The 22,147-nt window shown below is 44.5% G+C and overlaps 1 protein-coding gene and 1 long non-coding RNA gene across 6 annotated transcripts in view; one reads left to right on the forward strand and one right to left on the reverse strand.

Moving 5' to 3' along the window:
- Positions 1-21,344, forward strand: part of Cfap97d2 (CFAP97 domain containing 2) — a 38,850-nt gene extending 17,506 nt beyond the window's left edge. Inside the window, exons 2-5 of one of the 5 annotated variants that reach the window (XM_006508821.4) lie at positions 11,576-11,656; positions 12,648-12,766; positions 15,064-15,233; positions 19,399-21,344. In XM_006508821.4, the coding sequence (XP_006508884.1) occupies positions 11,576-11,656; positions 12,648-12,766; positions 15,064-15,233; positions 19,399-19,457 (429 nt within the window). In that variant the 3' untranslated portion in view covers positions 19,458-21,344. The other 4 variants (XR_001778451.2, XM_006508820.3, XM_030243654.1 and 1 more) reach the window with 4 other exon arrangements.
- The window catches only part of Gm46032, a 102,189-nt gene that overhangs the window by 40,388 nt on the left and 39,654 nt on the right, over positions 1-22,147 (reverse strand). The window lies entirely within an intron of this gene.

Here is a 22,147-nt window from a genome sequence, read left to right on the forward strand (position 1 = left end):
CGGGATTGTGTGTTATTTCCATTCAGTATGTTAAATTTACTAGGGCAGCTAATTTGTCAAAAAGTCTTTTTCAGTATATGTTACAGAATTGGATGGCTGAATTTGAACAGACCCTTCGAGGCTTGCCATCATTCAGGTCAACTCCACGCGCTTGGACCTGTCCCTGACCAAAGGATTACCCAATTGGATCTCCTCAGCATTTTCTTTCTTTAAAAAATGGGTGGGATTAATATTATTTGGAGATACACTTTGCTGTGGATTAGTGTTGCTTCTTTGATTGGTCTGTAAGCTTAAGGCCTAAACTAGGAGAGACAAGGTGGTTATTGCCCAGGCGCTTGCAGGACTAGAACATGGAGCTTCCCCTGATATATCTATGCTTAGGCAATAGGTCGCTGGCCACTCAGCTCTTATATCCCATGAGGCTAGACTCATTGCACGGGATAGAGTGAGTGTGCTTCAGCAGCCCGAGAGAGTTGCAAGGCTAAGCACTGCAATGGAAAGGCTCTGCGGCATATATGAGCCTGTTCTAGGGAGACATGTCATCTTTCATGAAGGTTCAGTGTCCTAGTTCCCTTCCCCCAGGCAAAACGACACGGGAGCAGGTCAGGGTTGCTCTGGGTAAAAGCCTGTAAGCCTAAGAGCTAATCCTGTACATGGCTCCTTTACCTACACACTGGGGATTTGACCTCTATCTCCACTCTCATTAATATGGGTGGCCTATTTGCTCTTATTAAAAGAAAAAGGGGGAGATGTTGGGAGCCGCCCCCACATTCGCCGTTACAAGATGGCGCTGACATCCTGTGTTCTAAGTGGTAAACAAATAATCTGCGCATGTGCCAAGGGTATCTTATGACTACTTGTGCTCTGCCTTCCCCGTGACGTCAACTCGGCCGATGGGCTGCAGCCAATCAGGGAGTGACACGTCCGAGGCGAAGGAGAATGCTCCTTAAGAGGGACGGGGTTTTCGTTTTCTCTCTCTCTTGCTTCTTGCTCTTTTTTCCTGAAGATGTAAGAATAAAGCTTTGCCGCAGAAGATTCTGGTCTGTGGTGTTCTTCCTGGCCGGTCGTGAGAACGCGTCTAATAACAATCAGTCCCCCAGTGACTGGTCTATTTGAGTCCAGGCAGGAGCCTCTCACCAGCTGGCTCACTGACTACCAACAAGAAGACACCCAGGGCTTTAAAGAGTTCCAGGAGTCCGGTTCTATAATGGCAGGAAAGGGAGAGGAGACTGAGAATATGTCTTCCCACACCTGTGTAGAGAGCAACAGAAGATGACAGTAGAAGACTCTGATAAATATAAAGGGTGCAATATTGTTGGAGGTAAGCATTTAATACACAAAGTTAGCAAATTCCCTTGAGTTATTTTGTATCGTTAGACCTGATAGGCCTTGTATAAACAATCAGGAAATACTGGAAAGAAAGTATGATTCCAAGAAGCTAACCTATGATACAGATGCTAAAAACCACCACAAGGCCTCTGGATCTAAGTATGTCACAATGCTAAACACGGACAGGAGACAGACCAAAGGCACAGTAGATTCAGTCTCAAATGCATATGAAAATCAGAAGACAGTCAAAGTGGTGTCACTGCAGACTCCGTGCAGACAGAAGTTGTCCCCTGGCTGTTCCAGAGGCTGGGAGCAGGCAATCAAGATGCAGAAATATATAAATTATAGATAATACAGAATATATTAATTCATTACATATTATATGTTATAATTATGCTACAATTATATATTCTATTTATATATTATATTATGCATAATATTGTTATATATTATAATGGATATATTATATGTTGTATTATTACATATTCTATATTCTATTTAATATGTATAATTTATATATGTTGCTGCACCTTGATTGTTTGCTCCCAGCCTAATATATATTATATACTATATATAATTATATGTTATATATAAATATATTTATATAAATATATTATATATTTAAATATATAAATAGATAAGTGTATCATATATTTGTATAAAGTATCTAAATCTATATATAAATTATATGTAAAATGATAAATATATAATATACATAATATAATGTATATTGTATGCAATATATAATTATATAACATAATGTTATACTATATGTTTGTTATTTAAATTATATATAAAGTATTTAATATATATTTATATACTATATAAATATCCCTTTATGTATAATTTAAATTATACAAGTTATTTAATACTAATTATAAATGTACATATTATAGATAATATAATATGTATCATATAATATTAATGTATTAATATATATAATTATATATTATCTACAATATTACATTTTAGATATGTATATAATATATAATATAATATATGTATATAATAGGAGATATATTATATAATATACTGTATTATGAATTTTATAACTATTATATAAATCATAGTATATAAATATTATAGACATTAAATAAATTAGATACATATTATATAAATAATAGTATATAAATGAAAATTAGATACATATCCTATAAATATTATAAACACAATAAAAATAAAGTATAAAATTATGCATAGACATATATAATAAATATAATATTACATTTTATAATGTATATTTATATATTGTATATTAATATATCATACTATATATTATAAAAGATAGGTAGATAGAGCTTATTGCAGTGCCCCCTGGTGGTAGAAGCACAAGACTGAAGTCCAAGCCTTGTGCCCTTTCATGAGGAGTGAAGAAGAGGACATCTTTGACACAAACCTTTGTACAGCAACTGCAAATTCATCTCCAAGGCTACACCTGCACACAGGGTTACCTCCTTGCTCTACACTGAGGAATAAGTTTCCCAACATGGATGGAGTGCCATGGCCATTTTTATAGATGGTGTCTTCCCCTAGTCCCTCTCACCAAGATCTCTTCTGCCATTTATCCCATTTAGAGGATCTGCCCCAGAATCTCATCACTCCCAAAGACTCCATCCCTGCTGCTAGGGGTTAATATTACAACATATAAATTTGGAGGACTCAAGTATTCAGGTCCCAGCAACAGCAGCATCTCAGACAAGTGGCGCTGAGTGCTAGGATGTTGCTTATACACAAAAGATAAACCTGGGTGTCTTCTTGCTGGCTGAGCCCAAGCTGCCATGGGAATACTGAACTAGACTGTTCTAGTAGCAGAGATTTATTTCTCAGAGGTGTGTGCACTAAGAGTCTAGGGTCAAAGTTGCTGTCAGGGTTCAGTTCTCGGTAAGGGTGGCTTCGTGAGTTGCATAGAGCACACCTCACTCACTGGACAGAGAGAACCAATGGGATCCTTTTGTCCCATTCCGGGTTCTGACCTCCCATGCTTCATTCAGATCCACGCTCCTCCAGGGGACCCTGTCTCTACACTCACCTCCTGGGATTAGAACATCCATCTAGATTTTGGGGGCTTGCAATCACACTCTATACTAAGATAAATTCCAGAAGGATTATAGCGTTAAGTATAAAAATGCACATGAGTGTGGTAACGCATGCCTGCACTCTGGGGCTAAGAGGAAGATCAAGGTTTCAAGGCCATCAAGCTTCATAGTAAGATTCTACCTAAAAAAAAAAAAATGTAGCTAGACATGGTAGTGCACACCTTTAATACCAGCATTTGGGAGGCAGAGGCAGAGTTCAAGGCCAGCCTGGTCTACAGAGTGAGTTTCAGTACAGTCAGAGCTACACAGTAAGATCCTAACTCAAAAAAAAAAAGTACAAAGGTATTTAAAATTATCTTTGCAATTAGTAGAAAACACAAAAATTACTCTATAGAACCGTAGTAGAAAAATATGCTAACCATAATCCAAAACCCTTTGAAAAAGAAGGGAGATTGATAAACTTTATATAATAATAAAAAGGTAATAGCATGGCATAAACTATTGTTGGGAGGGAAAGCAAGTGTAAGTGAAGGAAAATTATTGCACGTTACACCACAAAAGCTCATACTCATATGTAAGTAGGCTTTAAGACTGGAAAGCAGCTGGGCGGTGGTGGCGCACGCTTTTAATCCCAGCACTCGGGAGGCAGAGGCAGGTGGATTTCTGAGTTCGAGGCCAGCCTGGTCTACAGAGTGAGTTCCAGGACAGTCAGGGCTATACAGAGAAACCCTGTCTCAAAAAACCAAAAAAAAAAAAAAAAAAAAAAAAAAAAAAAAAAAAAGACTGGAAAGCAAAGATAGATGAGCAATGCAGAAAAACCAGCTTTCGGGAGAGTTTTAAGTAGCTTTTAGCCTATAAAAAAGATCGTTGACTTCACTAATAATAAAGACATGCAAGCCGAGCTTGCTCTCTCACTAGTACTGTTCCTCAAGTCTGAGCCTGGTGAGGACCTGGCTGTGCTCTGGGGACAGGACCACCATCGTGCCGGGCTGTGTGAGAGAGGCAGAGCCCCAGGGGAACTGAGCAATACCTCATAAAGTTGCGCACATGTTTAGCCTTTACCCTAGCAATCCCAACTCCAGATACACTGGCAAATCCACAAAGGCAAATTGCGAAAGATGTTAATTGCAGGCTTTTCTTTGTAAAAGCAAAATTGGAGCCATTTCAGATATTCTTCAATGGGCAGCTGGGTCAATAAGATGCTTTACACATAATGACTCGTATACAGTTGAATAAGGACAAAGAGACTTCTCCACGTGCTACTGTGACATGCCGTTAATTTCTGGAATGTAGTCTGTTGTGGCTTGTGCTGAAATTTAAGCCCCATCACGAGGCACATACATTGTGAGGGTGGAAACTTGAGCTACTATGATGTTTGGGGTGAAGCCCATGGGGGGGTGATTTGGATTAGACAAGGCCCTCAGGATGGCACCCCAGGTCTGAGTCCTGGGGGCTTAATAAAAACAGAGGGATGGTTTAAAGATGATTGTCTTTATAGTGGAGCTCCTGCCTGGCAGACATGAATATTGTTTCCATCTCTACATGGAGATAGATGATAATAAACAGATTATTGATAGATAGGTAGATTGATAGATAGATAGAAAGGAAGAAAGAAAGAAAGAAAGAAAGAAAGAAAGAAAGAAAGAAAGAAAGAAAATGATGGGTGGATGAGAGACCAGAAAACATGTAAATGTGTGCACACATGCACATACATACATACATTTTCATACATCAATTTTATCTCTTCCCATATCCCTGCATCTGCTGGGACTTGGCTGTTGAGAAGGCCAGCATCAGATGAACCAGGACTGCAAAGCAAAATAAACCTCTTTTCTTTATAAAGTACTCATCCTCAAGTATTTAATTCTAGTAACAAAAAAAACGACTGATCCCTGGTGTTTCATGAAAGACGGTGGGGCATACAATTTGTTGATAGTGTGGATGAAACAGGCAAAAATGTGTGCAAATGTTTGGATGCACACATACTGTGAAGTTAGTGTAGGCATGCTCTATATGACTTGATGTTTTTAATATGAAAATAAATATAACACTGGAAGAATTACTAATGAGAGGAGAACAGAGTTGAGAGAACTCAGGTCTCTCTTTTTTTTAAAGAGTTATTTATTTATTTACTTACTTACTTTTAGTGTGTGTGAGTACACTGTCACCATCTTTAGACACCAGAAGAGTATATCAATCCCATTACAAATGGTTGTGAGCCACCAGGTGGTTGCTAGGGATTGAACTCAGACCGTGCCTCTGAAAGAGCAGTCTGTGCTCTTAACTGCTGAGGCATCTCTGGAGTCCATCCATGCCTCTTTTAAAAAGCTGTTTGGGGCATCTTTGGCTTTGGAACTGTGTAAATATCTTACATTCTACAAAGCAAAGCAAATCCAAACGGTGTTCCCAACTATTGAGAGTGAAATTAAGCTGAGCACTGATGCACCTCATTCCTAGTCACACTGAGAAGACATAGTCCAGAGGCCTCTAAAATCAGTTCCTTATTCCTTCACAGCGACAAAACAGTAATATAAAGGGAGGGTATTAGCGGAGGCGTGTGTTTAGGGGGAGAGGTGGCCCTGCTGACATTTGCTGAACACATCATCCTATAAGAAGGTGTAGGCTGAGGTTAGGGTGGCTCTCTAGAAGGAATGTTGTTCTAACCTAGTAATACGGCACAGTGTCCCCCACAGCAGGCATGTGGGCAGTGTGCACCACAGCACGTATGCACACAGCGTGCACCACGGCAGGCATGTGCAGTGTGCACCACACAAGCAGGAAATACCATCTCCAATGTGAACCATCTACACGAGGATGCCTGGACTGTTGTCTCTGCAAGCCCTTTCCCACTATAATCAGCTATAGACATGTTAACTTTGTGGTGAGCTAGAGATTCAAAAGATAGCCCTACTGCCTCACCATTCTGGAAGGGAAGGACACACCCAAGGTCATTAGAGACAGAGGGCTCCAGGGCCAAGGGGCAATCCCATGCCCCACTGAACCTCATGACAGACTGAAACACATTAAGTGTTATTTTAAAATTCAGTAAGTAAGGGGCTGAGAAGATGGCTCCGGAAGTAAAGGGCTTGCTACACAAGCAAGAAGACCCGGGCTTAGAACCTCAGCAACCACAGAAGAATCTAGGCCTGATGGCTCCCACCCATCATCCTAGCGCTGAGGAGACCTCAGAGGCCGAGCATCTTGAGGGCTTGTTCTCCAGCCAGTGTAGCCAATCAGTGAGAAATCCTTTCTCAAAAAGCTACAGAGAGGATAGATAGATAGATAGATAGATAGATAGATAGACATGTACATATATGAAAAGCAATAAAGGAAGACATTTGACATTGACCTCTGACTTCCACATGTACATATTTATGTGTGCTCACTCCTACACGCATGTACAAATGTAAATATGCACACACACATCTAACACACATACACAAATTTGTAAATAAGCTATGCATGGTGGTGCACCCCCACGATCCCAGCACATAAGAGAATCATGAGTTCAAGACCACACTGACCTACATAGAAAGACTCTGTTTCAAAAGGTGGAAAAAATGAAGGTGGAATAAATGAAGAGAACTAGCGATCCATCCTGTGAAGATGACGTTTGCCTCTGTAGGAGAATCTCAGAGGTAAAAGCAAAGTGACCCACTGCTCTGACCCCAGGCAAGTGCCAACACCCCTGCGATTCTTCACTGTTTCTGACGTCACAAGAAAAGCAGTGCTGGGGAGATGAATGGCTCAGTGGATGAAGCGCTGTGTGGAGGCCTGAGGACCTGAGTCTGCGTCTCTAGAACCTATGCAGAAAGCTGGGCGTGGCAGTGCATGCCACGTGGGGATGGGCACTGGGGGACAGGTCAATCCCTGGGACTCCCTGGACAGCCAGCCTATCAAAACAATCGGTGAGCACCAGTCTGAGAGAGAGAGACTCTCGATTGAAGAATCAAGAGCAATAAAGGAAGACACCTGATACTGACTCTGGCCTCCATGTGTATGTGTATAAAGACACACACACACACACACACACACTTGTGCTCACATATACACACGCACACACACAAGAGAGAGAGAGAGGGAGGGAGGAAGAAGGAGGGAGGCATGCACGCAGACTTCTGCTCCTTATGATGAAATGTCATACGGCCGTCTATGTTTTATTCTTACCAAAGGGGAAAATTGAATTTGAAATTGTGACTGACAATTCATAGGAGATATCAAGCAATACTATTGTAAAAACTCAGATGGGGAAACTATAGACCAAATGACTCATTTTCCCGGGGCAAACGACCTTTCAAGAAATGTAAGGAAGATATCTGCTGATTACTGATTGGATCGTCTTACTTGTCGTAAGTCAAGAAGGAAGAGAAGAGATGGAGGAGGAGAAGGAAGAGGGAAGAGAAAGGGAGTGTGGATGGTGTTTGAATGTTGTGTGTTTGTGGTATTGAAACTCTGTGTGTGTGTGTGTGTGTGTGTGTGTGTGTGTGTGTGTGTGTATGTGCATCAGCCTGTGTGCCTATGTGTGTGCATCAGCCTGTGTGCCTATGTGTGTCTGCCTGTGTGCCTATGTGTATGTGTGCATGTGACTGTGTGTGCATGCATGTGTGTGCTGAAACACCTAGGCGTGGAACACATCCTGCTGGCTTCCGGGATGAGCTCAGATGAGGCAAAGGGCAGGAAGAGTGAACAGAGAGACGCTGGATAGGGATCAGGCTGTGCTGCATTGCAGGGGTGCCCGCCCTAGGCAGCTTCATTAATCACAACACTTCCTATGGTCGATTTTTTTTTCCTGTACTGAAGATCGAACCCGGGACTTGTACATACTAGGCACGTTCTCCACCACTGAGCTATAGCTTCAGCTCCGCTCCCTTTTTGAGACAATGTGTCACCAAGTTGCCTAGGCTGGTCTCAAACTTGCAACCCTCCTGGATTAGCATGCACCATCAGGCCTGGCCTATTGTTTAAGGTTTTATACAAAGGTTTAAAATAACTCCAAGAGGGGTTAAGCAGAATGACAGTCACATTCACTGTGCAGCCCTGGGTGACCCTGAATTTCCTGTGTAGACCAGGCTGGCCTACGACCTGCCCTGCCTTCTGAATGCTAGAGCAATGGTATCTGACTCTCCATATGTTTGAAACACCAAATAAAATAATGAGTTGGTTAAAGTTCACTCACAGTGAGAAGTAGATCCCAGAGCAATGGGTGCACGTGACCTGCTGGGAGAAGAGTGGGATGGATCAGTAGGACAACCAACCTTTATGTTCTAAAATAGCACCAGGTTTAGAGAGCCATCTGTCTTAGTTAGGGTTTTACTGCTGTGAACAGACACCATGACCAAGGTAACTCTCATAAGGACAACATTTAATTGGATCTGGCTTACAGGTTCAGAGGTTCAGTCCATTATCATCAAGATGGGAGCATGGCAGCGTCCAGGCAGGGTTGGTGCAGGCTGAGCTGAGAGGTCTACATCTTCATCTGAAGGCTGCTAGCAGAATACTGGCTTCCAGGCAGCTAGGATGAGGGTCTTAAAGCCCCCACCCACAGAGACACACCTATTCCAACAGGGCCACACCTTCTAATGGTGCCACTCCTTGGGTCGAGCATATAGGAACCATCACACCATCTTAGAAATAATACGAAACCCATGTATCTCTGCTCACGTCTCCATCCCTGGGTCTATGTGATGGATAATCTTGAGGACCAACATGATAGGGTTTAGAGTCACCTTGGGAACAAATGTTTGTGCATATTTGTGAGAGTTTCTAGATTTGTTGGTCAGTTGAGGTGAGGAAGGCAGACCCTCTATGTGGGCAGCGCCATTCCATGGGCAGGAGTTCACTTTGAGTGTGGCTGCAGTGTGGCCAGCTGCTGCAAGCTCTTGCCACCGTCTTCACCATCGTGATCACTGCAACATCTGCTGCGAGCCAAAAGAGACCCTTAAGTTGGCTCTTTTCATGCATTTTGTTCTAGAAACATGCTGGGTAATTAATATACTCTCTAGTTTCTCCGCCTCTCCTCTCCTCTCCTCCCCCCTCCCCTCCCCTCCCCTCCTCTCTTTCACACATAAAAAAAGAAGCAATTTAAGAGAGTACAGTACACATTTTATCTCTTAGTATCTATGTATTTCCCAAGAGCAAAAACCATTGTCTTTCATAAAAACAGTACAGTTTTCAAGTATGTGATGTTGGTACTTCATGGTCCATTTTCTAAATTGTCCCAAGAATTTTGTGTTGCCCCCCCCCCAGCACAAAAGCATTGCCTTTAGCCTTCATACCACTTGGAGTAGTTTAATTTCTTAATTTCATGTCTGCCAGGTTACAAAGTCTTTTTTTGTTTGTTTGTTTGTTTTTTGAGACAGGGTTTCTCTGTGTAGCCCTGGCTGTCCTGGAACTCACTCTGTAGACCAGGCTGACCTCAAACTCAGAAATCTGCCTGCCTCTGCCTCCCAAGTGCTGGGATTAAAGGTGTGTTCCACCATTGCCTGGCCTGGTCATGAACTATTTAAGGACATTCTATACTCACTTCATAGACTCCTCAGTTTGGGTTTTTCTAGCGTTTATTTGTAAATTTATGCAGATCCCACAGCCATGAATGAAGCAGACATAATACCTACCACGCCTGGCTCATTATGGAGATGGAGACACACTGTGGACACCCATATGCCATTAGCAGTGATGACACTGACGCCCCAGACCTAGCTCAGACCTAGAAACATTTACACTGAAGTCCTCCTATGCATTGCCTGTCAGACCACACAGGCGCTGGTGAGTCTCCCGAACCAGCTCTCCAGGTTCCATGCTGTGTCTCATATTCGGGAATCTGTGTTCCATGGTTTTAACATACAAAAGGAAACACCATATAGTGTGTCCAAATACCGCAGTCAACACAGGCTGAACAACACAGAGCAAGCTCGTGCCATATTCTGTGTAACAGTACAGATTGCATCTTCATCTGAGTCCCAAAGAAACATACAAGACATCTCTACTCAGTCTTTGCATATAAACATGGCCCACACAGAATCTGCAGAGTATGCTACAACCTTGGTCACCACCTTTATCTGTCTTCTTGTCACCAGATGTCAAAACATAATGTGTGGGCCTGTCTCTCCATTCTCCCTTCCACCTCTCCCTTCCTTATCCCCAGCTCCAAAAGCCTTGAATTGGGCCCATTCCTTTGATTCCAAGCCTGTGGCTTTGAAGGACCACAGTTCCCTGGCATCTCCTGCCTCCAGTCTTGCCTTTCTTATGCACAAAGGGCAATGTGGCTCTTCGACTTATGCCTCGAGGTACTTCAGGTTCTTGAGTGTGTATGAGAGAGAGGGAGTAAGAGGGGGAAAAGGGATAGGAAGGGAGGGAGGAAAGAGGAAGGGGAGGAGGGAGGAAGAGAGAGAGAAGAGAGAGGGAGGGGGGAGAGGGAGAGACTGAGGGAGAGAGAGAGGCCCTGACCTCTAGAAATCCATTCCGTTTAATAGTCCTTAGCCTTCACTAAATTGCAGCCACAGGGTTGTCTTCCAGGTTACATGATACACATTGTCATTTTATTTATTTGGTTGGTTTGCTTTTCTGTTTGTTATTATTGCTGCAGGAATATGCCAGACCGAGTGCTCTAACACTGAGTCCCACCCCAGCCTCACTCTGAATTTTAGAGATGCTCTGGGTGTGTCCCTTGGCTGGCAGGGTCCCCACCTCTGTCACCTCTGTTATCATCTGACAGATCCTAGGGTCAGAGCTCTGTCATTAGGGATCTACAGTATAAGGGATTCCTTTCACTGAAAACCAAACTATGCACGGCTCTCATGAACGCAATCAGTCACCATTTAAGATATGCTTTCCCCAGCTCTGCAGGAGTTGCCTTCTAGTCGGTCCTGAATGCATTACTGGGGCTCAGACAGCCCTGCAGGATGGACACATGGGCATAGCTTGCAGGGGAGGACTTGCCACATAGTGTTGGTCAGAAATGACTGGTTGTTACCACTTAAGCAAACCTCACCCTGCATCCATGCGATTCCCCACCTCATCGCAGAGCACGGGCTCACTTCTGAGGGTTGCTGAAATCCAAGTCAAATCGTCTCCCCTTATAGTCCCATGGGAGTCTCAGTGAGAACTTCTGGCCAGGGGCTATTGGGACTCTTTGGCACAAGGTCTTAATGGGGATGGCACAGAACCTGCTCAAACTGCCCTGGAGTCTCACTGCCCACTCTGTGCTGCAGGTCCAGAATGCCCAACCACTAGTGGACACCCACCCACCACAGATTTACAGTCATCTCTGCCTAAAGTTCAAGAAGTTGAAGGTAGGTGCTTCGTTCTCTTCTAGTCATGCCCCTGGCCTACAAGGTGATGTCTGTCACCTTGGAGCCTGGAATGTGAGTGAACAAGCTCCTTGGCCTTGCCAAAGACAAGGTGTCACCAAAGGGCTAACTGAACCTGTTCTGCCCTAGTGGCAGGGAGCTGCCTAGTGCTTGTACCAGAACCTTCTATGATATATGCCCCATCGTGTCATAGACACAGACAGATAACTCCTGGGCAATTTGTACAGTGCGACTCCAGATAGTTAGCATCACTGGCCACTTCTGAATTTGTATTTTTTGAAGCACAGGCCATGGGTAAGTAGTCATGCTTGCAGGGATGCCCCTGAGGTCAACTGAAACTGGCGACATAAATCAGCTGAACACACCAGCATTAGTCAGCTTAAACGCTGAAAGCTGGGCTTAGTGGTCCCACCGGTCTTGTGGCAAGATGGGAGGAGAGACAGGAGAAGCCCCAGAAGCTTGTGGACCAAGTAGTATGACATATGAAGCAGAGAACAAAAAACTCTTTCTCAAACAAAATAGACCGTGAAGATGGACAGCCAAGGTTGACCTCTGATCTCCACAAGCTGAAGCATAGAGATATACACACATGCGTGCACACTCACGTGTACGCGCACACACACACACTCACACATACATGGGAGGGGAGACTATAAGTATAATCTTTCTGGAATTAAGTACATCCTTCTCCTGAGCAGCATAAAATGTCTCTTGAGATAGTTTCCTTGCTAGCATGACCACCACATGTCACTTTAACAGACGACCTAAACATAGAGGCAGCATATCTCCTTGCTGTTATTGTAGCCCATCTCAGTGTATGTCACCCCAGATATATGGTGGTCGTCCATGCTCCTGTCTTGATGCCCAGTATTGTGGTGTACCTGCTGACTCCTGCTGGGGGACCTACAGGGTATGGCTTTGAAAAGTGTGTCTGGAGGAACCTTGTGCTATGGAGGGGTCCCTGTGTCCACAGATGGAGGAAGAGAGACTCTCCATCATTGACAGGAACAACTACCTGCTTCTGCAGAGGGTGGCCTCCGCCATGAAAACCAGGGGACAGACTGATGGCCGAAATAACTTTACACAGAGAAGGTAACATTTGCTTTGGCTGGGACTGCATTCAAGGGACAGAGACCCAGGGCAGGGGACAGGGACATGGCAACCCAGGGGCAAGCCAAACTCAAAGGGCCCTTATGCCCCCTGACTCCAAACCTTCCTTGAGGCTCTGAGGTATATCAGAGCACACGAATGGTCCCAGAATGACCGCAAGCCCAGCCATAGGCCTGCTGAGGGCCAGGAGCTGTCCACAGAGTCTTCTCGGTCACCATCCTCAAGGACCAGGCAAGGTGGAGGCTGTGCTTCTTCCCATTTCATAGAGGGGGACATTGAGGGATGGTGAAGCTGCACAACCTGGCCAAAGTCGCTATCACCGTGGACGGTGCAGGGTGTGTCCAAGTTGCAGAGCGTGCAACAGCCTTGCAGTGTTAGCTCTGGGAGAGAGCGAAGGGCTCAGACCTGATACCTGGTCCCCTCTCTGCTGCCGCTGCTCTCTGAAACCTGTGATTCCCTCAGCTTAGAATGTTGTTTCCCAAGAGGATGAAGGGCAGCATGCCTTGTGTTCCATGAGACCACCCTGTGAACACTCTCAGGAGTCCTTAGCCCTTGCAAAAGAACGGTGCTGTGTCCTTGGTAGCCACGTGCCCCAGGAAATATCTGTAGTTTTTCCTTCTAAGTGCAGAGTCATGGCGGTGACTGTACAGGGTCACTGCAATGCAGGCTTTTCTGCAGACATCCTAGACTCTTTAACCCCTGAGAGAAGTTTCCAGATTCATAATAAGCTAAATCACAGGCAAGCCATCGGATTCAGGGAAGGAACAGAGGTGCCATGAATGAGGCTGCTGATTTGGGGAATCATGTCTGTTTCAAGGACACAGAAAACTAGTTGATTTAGATAGTATTAATACAGCCAGATATCTTATTAAGAAAAAGGCAACACTTTTGGAGAAACTAAACAACCAACAACAGAAGCTATACAATAAAAAGTTAAATCAGGGGATTTAGTAAATCTATGTATCTTCATTGAGATGTACTTGATACTTGATAAGCAATATCTTACACTTAAGGGATATAGTTTAATGGGTTTGACATGTCCCACACTGAAACCATCTCCTTAGTGACAATGGTGCACACAGCCTTTGCTTCCTATTCCTCTGGTGCTGGGCAGGAATCCTCCTGACAGCCAGGCCCTGGAGGTCACACTGGATGTGGTTGGCTCTGGGACTGCACGCATGTCCTGCAGAGTGACATTGGTTTGTTTTATTGCTGTCTGTTTGTTTTTCAAAGAAAGGGTTTCTACATAGCCCTGGCTTTCCTGGAACTTATTATGTAGACCAGGCTAACCTTGAACTCACAGAGATCTCCCTGCTTCTGTCTCCCGAGTGCTAGGATTAAAAGTGTGCACAACCACACCTGTCTAGATTGGCATTGTTAAGGACAGCATTGTGTCAGCCTTGGGCTGCTGAGTGACACCCTCTCCTAGATGTCAAACTATTCATTTCACCTATCAGTGAGCATTCTGGTTTGTTTTTGGTCACTACTAATAAGGTTACAATGACTGTTTATGTTTTAAAACAACAACAATTTATACTCATGTCTGCAGAGACTAACAACTCAGTAGAAAATAGAGAAAGCAAACAAGTCACCCAGAGAGGGCCCCCCTGAAGGAAAAGGTGGGTCTCCTTGAATATGACACCAGTAAAATCTATGACAGATGTTAAATAGAGACAAAACGAATGCCATTTAAGGGCTCTGTACATTGCCACAAGGACACATTCACACGAGGGAACGTGTAGGATATCTATTGCATCAAGAGAGGGAACTGCCGTATTTGAACTGCACTCACCCCAGGCTGCGCCACACAAGACCCACCTTGGAAGCCCTGTTGGAACTGAGGCTGCCTCTTCCCACAGTGGTCTTTCTAAAATATGCCTGGGACTGTGGTCGAGCATTTAGCACTCTCAAGACACCTTAGGCTCTTCAGGCCTCTGGCTGCCATGCTTCTCCCCATGGGCGCTGGGCCTTCCTCCTCTTCTCACTGTCAGCCCTCCTCTCCTTCTGAGGTTCTGTTCAGCATTGCCTCCTGGATGTCATCTCAACTCTCCCTTAGGAGCCTGGCATCTTCACCTCATGAGCTCCGGGCCCACTCCCTGGTAGACAGGGATGGGGAGGAACGTTTGTTGAATGTCTCTCGATGGGAAGCAAACAAGAGCCCAGATATTAGCTAGAGCCTGCCAGGCCTGAGGACACATGGGCTCCCTTTGGGAATGCAGAGTAAGCTCTCTGTCCCATAATCTTGGTCTACGAAAGAATGTGTGTATTCCTTTCTGGAGTCTAAACAGGAAGAGCAGAGAACAGGCATTTATGAAGGTGCAGAAACAAAATCAAGTCTTCCCAGAGAGACTCAGAAGCTCAGAGCCCCGGTACAGAGCACAGAGACGGCGGGAGGACAGGGCTGCCGTGGCCAGCCATCCCTGCAAGCGCAGACACACCTGGAGAAAAGGTACCTGCAGTACTTTCCTGACGCCTGTGCCCTGGACAACTCACCACCTGACCCTGCCTGCCCTCGGGGGTTGGGGATGAGTTGGCACAGAGTCAATGACACAGACCCCAGGAGCAAGTGAGAAACACTGCAGCAAGCTCATCTGAGCACTGCTGCAAGCTCCTTTAGTACCCTCCACCTATGTCCCATTGGTGAGAAAGCATCTCTTCTAAACAGCAGTTCCTGATTGGCTGGCATTCTCTGTGCCAGGAATCCTTGGTCTCTCAGGCAGTCCTCAGTTAGGTTCTCCTGCAGGAGATGCTTTTGTGGCTGCGCCCCCCACCCCCACCCCCTTGGTAAGCCCGCCCATAGAGGTAACCTCACTGCTGCTGTTCCTACTACACTTTCTTGTGAATGTACAGCTATCTAAAGTTCCTGACTCCATCAGAGTCACTTGGTGTGTGCTCCCGGATTCTTGGCTGTCCACTGCCTTAGGTACATTACTCAGTGGGTAAATGTTTCAAATCATGGAAGCCATAGTGAAGCCTGGGGGATTCTCCCTTCTCCCTTCCCAAATTTATTTATACAGAGATAAAAATGAGTTCGGCTGATTGATTATAGGTTCAGGGGAGAGTCTGGTGAAATTGGTGACTCGATCAGATTGTATCCATCAAACCTCAGTATGAAACTGTGTGATGACCTGAAGTAGCTGTTCCACTCAGAATCCAGGACCAAAATTACATAAATAGCCAGGAAGAATTTGCCAGAAAACTTAATACTCTAAACCCTTCCTCTCCACCTAACCCAAATCACTGGCAAATTCCTAATTGAAAGTTAAGAGCAATTCAGTTCTGTTGTCATCATCCTTACAGATGTCTCAATGAATCAATTATTAGGGGTTTTAAATTGTCACTCACTGTCCTTATGCAGGATGCTGTTTTTAGAACCAACCAAGTCTCTTCTAGGGGAAAATACAGATACCAAATTAAGTATGCTAGGACACAGTTCCTGCCCTGATCAAGACCCAGCCCAAAGATTCCCTTCCTCAGACCTCCTCCCAGTGACACCTGGCCTCTTAGTCCCCACTGTCCCCATAAGCACTAAACTTAGCTCTTATACGACTTCCGAGCACATGACCCTCCTGTTACTTGCTTGAACATTTCTTCTAAGTTCCTGCGCCATTGGGACAAGCACATTTGCAGAGATGTATAAGAGAAAGCAATTACTAATTAGCAAAGCACTAGGGAAATTTAATCCACTTTTAACTTCATTGAGAGCCTGAACGTTTTGTTTCAAACCTTGGTTAATTACAGAGCATTAGCATTTGCTGCTGTAGAAAATAAGTCATTGACATTGTGTAAATGAGTTATCAAAGGATGTTTTTAAAGACAGGATTTCACTATGTAGGTCAGGCTGGTCTTGAACCCAAATCCTTCTATCTATCTCCGCCTCCCAATTGCTACAATTACCAGCATGCATACCCTGCCTGGATTCAAAACTAATTTTTTTATTTTTTCCCCCAAGTATATTGGAAGTTTAAAAAAATTTTTTTTAAAAAGTATTGCTACCTTTGCCAAACATTTGTTTATGTCTTATTGTTAACGTTTCTGCTTTGGTTTTATTCAAGGATGCCTTTAAGGGCAAAGATGACTTTTTCTTTTCACCGAGTCCAGAGTTTTTACTGAGTACTGTGTTTTCTCTCCTGATTCTGCTGGCTGTTTGTCTCGTTATCCTCCCGTCCTTTCCACACGGTTGATTTTTTCGAGGCTGTCTTTTTTTTCTTCCAGTGAAAATGTCTAGAAAATACTTGGAAGAAACTCCCCACTCAGCCTCTCATTTTCTCATTGGGATATCTTGCTCTCTCTCCTTTACATAAAGGAAATGGTGAAGCTGCTGAGAGAGGGAGAGGCTAAGACAGAGACATAAGGGACGGCTATTCTGCTTGGAAACCGTGCCCTGCAGCTACCACCCACAGCCCACACTCCATGTGGGATGTTGCCAGCTTGGCTCTTGGACAAGTACGCCCTACAAGGGGTGGGTGGGGGTAGGGGAACTTCTTCAGGGCAACCCCACCTCCTCCAGTGTTCACCTCTGGGCCTACGGGTGATTTGTCAGAGGCTCTGGAGTTTTTTCCTTTTCGTGAAAGACAGGAAACAGCTGTGCTGTGGTGGGGAGGCAGCTTCCTGCTAAGAGCCTTTCAGGCCATCTTAGGCATTTCCAGAACCTTAGCTCTGTGTGTCCACGGGAGAGAGTGAGGGACACAGGCTGCACCAGATAAGGAAGGCCTTCTTCTTAGGTGACTTGGCCTTTTGTTGTTTAGTTTTTGAGACAGGGTCTTACCCTGTAAAGAGGCTAGCTTTGGACTCCCAGAGATCTGCCTGCCTCCGTTTCTCAAGTCCTGGGATGAAAATTGTGTGCCACGATGTCTTATAGGTGCCTCAACCTTTCATAGAAGTAAAATTTTACACACACACCTAAAATTCTGTTATCAGAAAATGGCAGGTGTGAGAAGGGATAGGACTCCACTTTATAGGACTAGAAACCTGGAATGCACCCTGATGGCTGGCTAGCTTCATCTAGAACTTTTGCTGGCCCTGACCATCTCACCGGCATGCCAGAGAAGACAGCCCTCTCCTAGACACCTCGGCAGCTTTTCCCACATTGCTGCTTGCTCCCTACCTCCAATAAAAGAAAATGCTCTGCTACCAGGAGGCTATCTATAAAAGCATCCACTAACACACTGGCCATCCTGGTGCTTCCTGGCATAGGTGAGTGGAAGTGCATAGCCTCTACCATCTCCACACGGACACCAGAAAACAAACAAAACCCAGAAATTATCAAAATGATAAAGCCAAATAAACGAACTCCTCCTGAATGGTGGAGCAGTAGACACACTCTAAGCTCTTCAAGACAGCCCCATGGTCCCCAGAATCAGTAAAGACAGATGGACCTTATCTCCTGCACCCACATGCACCCCTGTGAGGGTTAAGTGAGCAGCATTTGCCAATAGACTATAAAGTTCCCGACCCTGGAAAAAAACAACAAGTTTTAGTTTCTGTCCTTCATCACCATATACTTCTATCATATGGAGCCAAAAATCTGGAGTTCAGGTGATACCTTGAAGCCAATGGTCAGTCTCAACAATAGAACTAAATAGCAGAAATTGTTTGATCATTTGACGACATGTACACCCAAGGAAGATACACAGATGACCAATGAGCACATAAAAAAGACCCATCCAGCATTGCTGGGGAAGTGGGAGTCAGTACTAGTGAGATACTTCACACTTCTTCACACTTCACACTTGACAGTCACTGAGCCGACTGGAACCGCAGATGATGCTTGGAGATGCGTGTGAGGTGTGTGGAGAAACCCGGAGATGCTATGGTGATGCGCTTACTTTGAAAACATTGCTGATTCCTCTAAAAATATTAGACAGCAAGTGCACGCCCGAGTAGAGGAGAGAACCGGGGCCACAAACACACATGAAATGGTACACACACCCATATCTGGATAGCATTTTAACACTAGTGTGCACACTGGTCATGAGCAGACAAAAAAGAGGCGTATCTGCCAATGGAATATTATTCTACCATAAAAACATGAGGTCTTAGATTGCTACCTCATGGATGAAGCTTAGAGGCATCAGTGAAAGAGCCAGATGCAGAAGGTCACGTGTAGGTGATGCCCAGACAGGTGACCCTGGTTCCTGGAAACTAGGACGGAAGACTTGGGGGGAAATAGTTAAGGATTATGGTTTGTGAAGTGTTGGTGATTATAATGTTCTCAAATTATGTTGTAGTTATAGCTATACATCTATTAATATCTCTAAACCACAAAAGCATCCACTTTAAAGGGAGGCTTTTATAATATAGTGTTACTACACGTCAGCCCAAGCACTATAAAATAAAGATATGAGCCAGCATGGTGCCAAACACTGGGAGAGAGAGGGCAGTAGGATCTGGGATTCAAAGTTAAACTCAACTATGTAGGAAGTTCAAGGCCAGCCTGGGCTATGCGAGACCTTGTCTCAAACGAACACAACCTCACACAACAACAACAAAAGATTATGTAGTGTATTCTAAAAATAAAAATTCAAGGGAGGTGCTCCATCCTCCATGCATTCTGGAGAACTGGCCTGCTTTCCTGCTCTTGCCTAAGGAATGTGACTGTTCCTGTCCCACAGGAGCTGAGAGGGACGGCCACAGCCTCATCTGGACGCGCAGCCTGAAGCCAAAGGGGTGAGGGTCAGAACCCATCCACTGAAAGGAGACCAGGGCCCAGATGCTCCGATGAGGCCTTCCTGTGTCTCCTTGGGGTGGGGTGGGGATGGGGGTGGGGGTGTGCAGGTCTTGGGGCTGGTGGCCTCGCATCTGAGGCTGGCTTCATGGCCTCCAGGGACCGTCATGGGCACTGTGATGCAGCACTCCGGAGCTGCTCGGTCACAATCTTCACCAGATGACATAGCACAGCTATTTATTGTGTTTCTTGGACTGATAACCAAAAACAAAATATGCAGAGTAACACTGGACTTTCTTTTCTAGCTGTTAATACTTTTCTGAGTTACCATGAGTTTGGGTGATTGTATGTAATTCTCTTAAAAACAAAAACAAAAACAAAACAAAACAAAGAAAAACAAACCAAAAACCTCTCTGTGACTCTCAGTTTACCAAATATGTAAATCAATCAACTTGAGATCTTTAACCCGGATCCAGAATACAAGACCCAAAAGGTAAGAACCCAGTGAGTCCTGCAGAGCAACTAAGGAGTGTCTGAGAGTCCCTGTCTCTAGGTAAGATCACATTTCAGTTATATAACAATGAGCTGCTGGCCTATCTGCCTCAGATGTAACGAAAAAAGACCTCTTGCACACTTTCATCTGTTCATCCAGCAAAGGCCTATGGGGCTTCTGGCCATGGACGTGAGGAAGAAGCATGTTCTGTGTAAGCCGGGATCAGCCATTTCAGAGGAGAGAAGTCCAATTATCCTGTTATGAGTGTGTGTGTATGTGTGTGCATGTGTGTGTGTTTGTATGTGTGTATGTATTGTGTGTGTTTGTATGTGTGTGCATGCGTTTGTATGTGTTTATGTGTGTTTGCATGTGTGTGTTTGTATCTGTATTTGTATGTGTGTATGTGTACACATGCCCACACATACGTGTGTGTGCAAGCTAGTTTCATTTCTTTATGCTCGAACCCTTGAATGTCTGCTTGAAGGTCAGTAATAAGCTGAATGCTAGCTCCCCAGACTGCAAAGATCCCTTTAGTGCGCCATAGAAGGGTGGAAATAATGCAAGAGCCGGAGGTGTGCAGCGAAAAGACATTTTCCGGCTGCGCACGAGGACTCACTGTGGCTCCCTGACGGACTATTGGCAGTTCCTGGCTACTGGGGAAGGGGAGTTTCATCTCTTGGATCCCTGGAATTTCATATTCTTCAGTGGTATAACTTCAGTGAATAACTTCCATGTATGTTCATGCAAGTAGCTCTAATTCAACAAAGTGGCCAACACACTTGCACACACGTGTACACACACACAAACACACAGATGAAATAGGGCTGGAGAGATTGCTCAGTGGTTAGGAGCACAGTCTGTTTTTTCCAGAGGACCCAGGCACATGAATACACATATGCGCACACACACACACACACACACACACACACAAAAGTATATGAAAGGGGGCTGCAGAGACGACGCAGTGGTTAGGAGCACAGTCTATTTTTCCAGAGGACCCAGGTCCTGTTTCTAGCACACACATAGGATCTCACAACCCTCCCTATCTCCAATTCCAGGGACTCAAATGCCTCCTTCTGGCTTCCATGGGCACTATAAATATACATGTAGTTCATACATTCATATACATAAATTACAATGAAATAAATCTTTACAAAATGATAAAAGTAGGAAAAAGACTTGCTAGGAAGAAGAGTTTCAGTAGGAGAGAGGGGGATGAGAGAGGATAGTGGGGGACTATAAAACACCTCAAATATATTATAGACGTCGATGAAACTGTCAAAGAATAAAACATTTAAAGAATGGAAAGACTGTATCCAATCACTGGGCTCATCACTTTCTGAGTCAGGAGTTCTTGAAAGCATTAGATCCGGGCTATTATTTTGTTTGTTTTTCCAAGACAGGGTTTCCCTGTGTGGCTCTGGCTGTCCTGGAACTCGTTCTGTAGACCAGGCTGGCCTCAAACTCAGAGATCTGCCTGCTTCTGTCTCCTTAGTGCTGGGATCAAAGGCATAGGCCATCACTGCCCATGGGCTATTATTTTGTAAGACTCTTTAAATTTAACTTGAGTTCCCATGGATCTTCATGGAATCATGTTCAGGAAGCAGTGTGGTAAGACTAATTTTCATTCAGAACTCCATTTTCATATCACTGCTTAAACCTGATACAATCCAGTGAGTGGGGTGTGAGCCGAAGCCATGTCTCTCCTGGCTTTCTCTCCGTTTGCTGTTTTCGTCTGCATGGTAAATTGCACCCCTGGCACAATGTATGTTCTCTGTAGAGTCAAGAGCAGAACTCCCTTGTCACACAGGTTGCCTGCAGACCTGGTCACTGTCACTGGCGATTATCTCTAAGGCCCTGTGGGCCTAGACTTTGACTGTACTGACCCCTTTCCTGCTCAGAGGTCTAAGACGAGCAGGTGACTTTCCTGGAGGTGGCCCACCTTTTTGCATAGTCTGATTGATGAGCTCTGAGAGACAAGGTCCCTAGAGACTTCATCCCAGGATTGCTTCTTGCAGCCACTATGCCTTTCCTGTCACTATTGCATATGCTAATGATTCCTGGACCCACCCTATTGAACAGACTTTTCTGCAGATCAACATAAAGATGAACTTTCATGAATTAAACTTGTCTAGCTGGATTAATGATTTTATAAAATTGCTGATTTGATTAAAATAATTTTAGAAAGAAAGATTTAAAGATG

Source organism: Mus musculus, chromosome 8 (genome assembly GCF_000001635.26).
Source record: "Mus musculus strain C57BL/6J chromosome 8, GRCm38.p6 C57BL/6J".
NCBI lineage: Eukaryota > Metazoa > Chordata > Mammalia > Rodentia > Muridae > Mus > Mus musculus.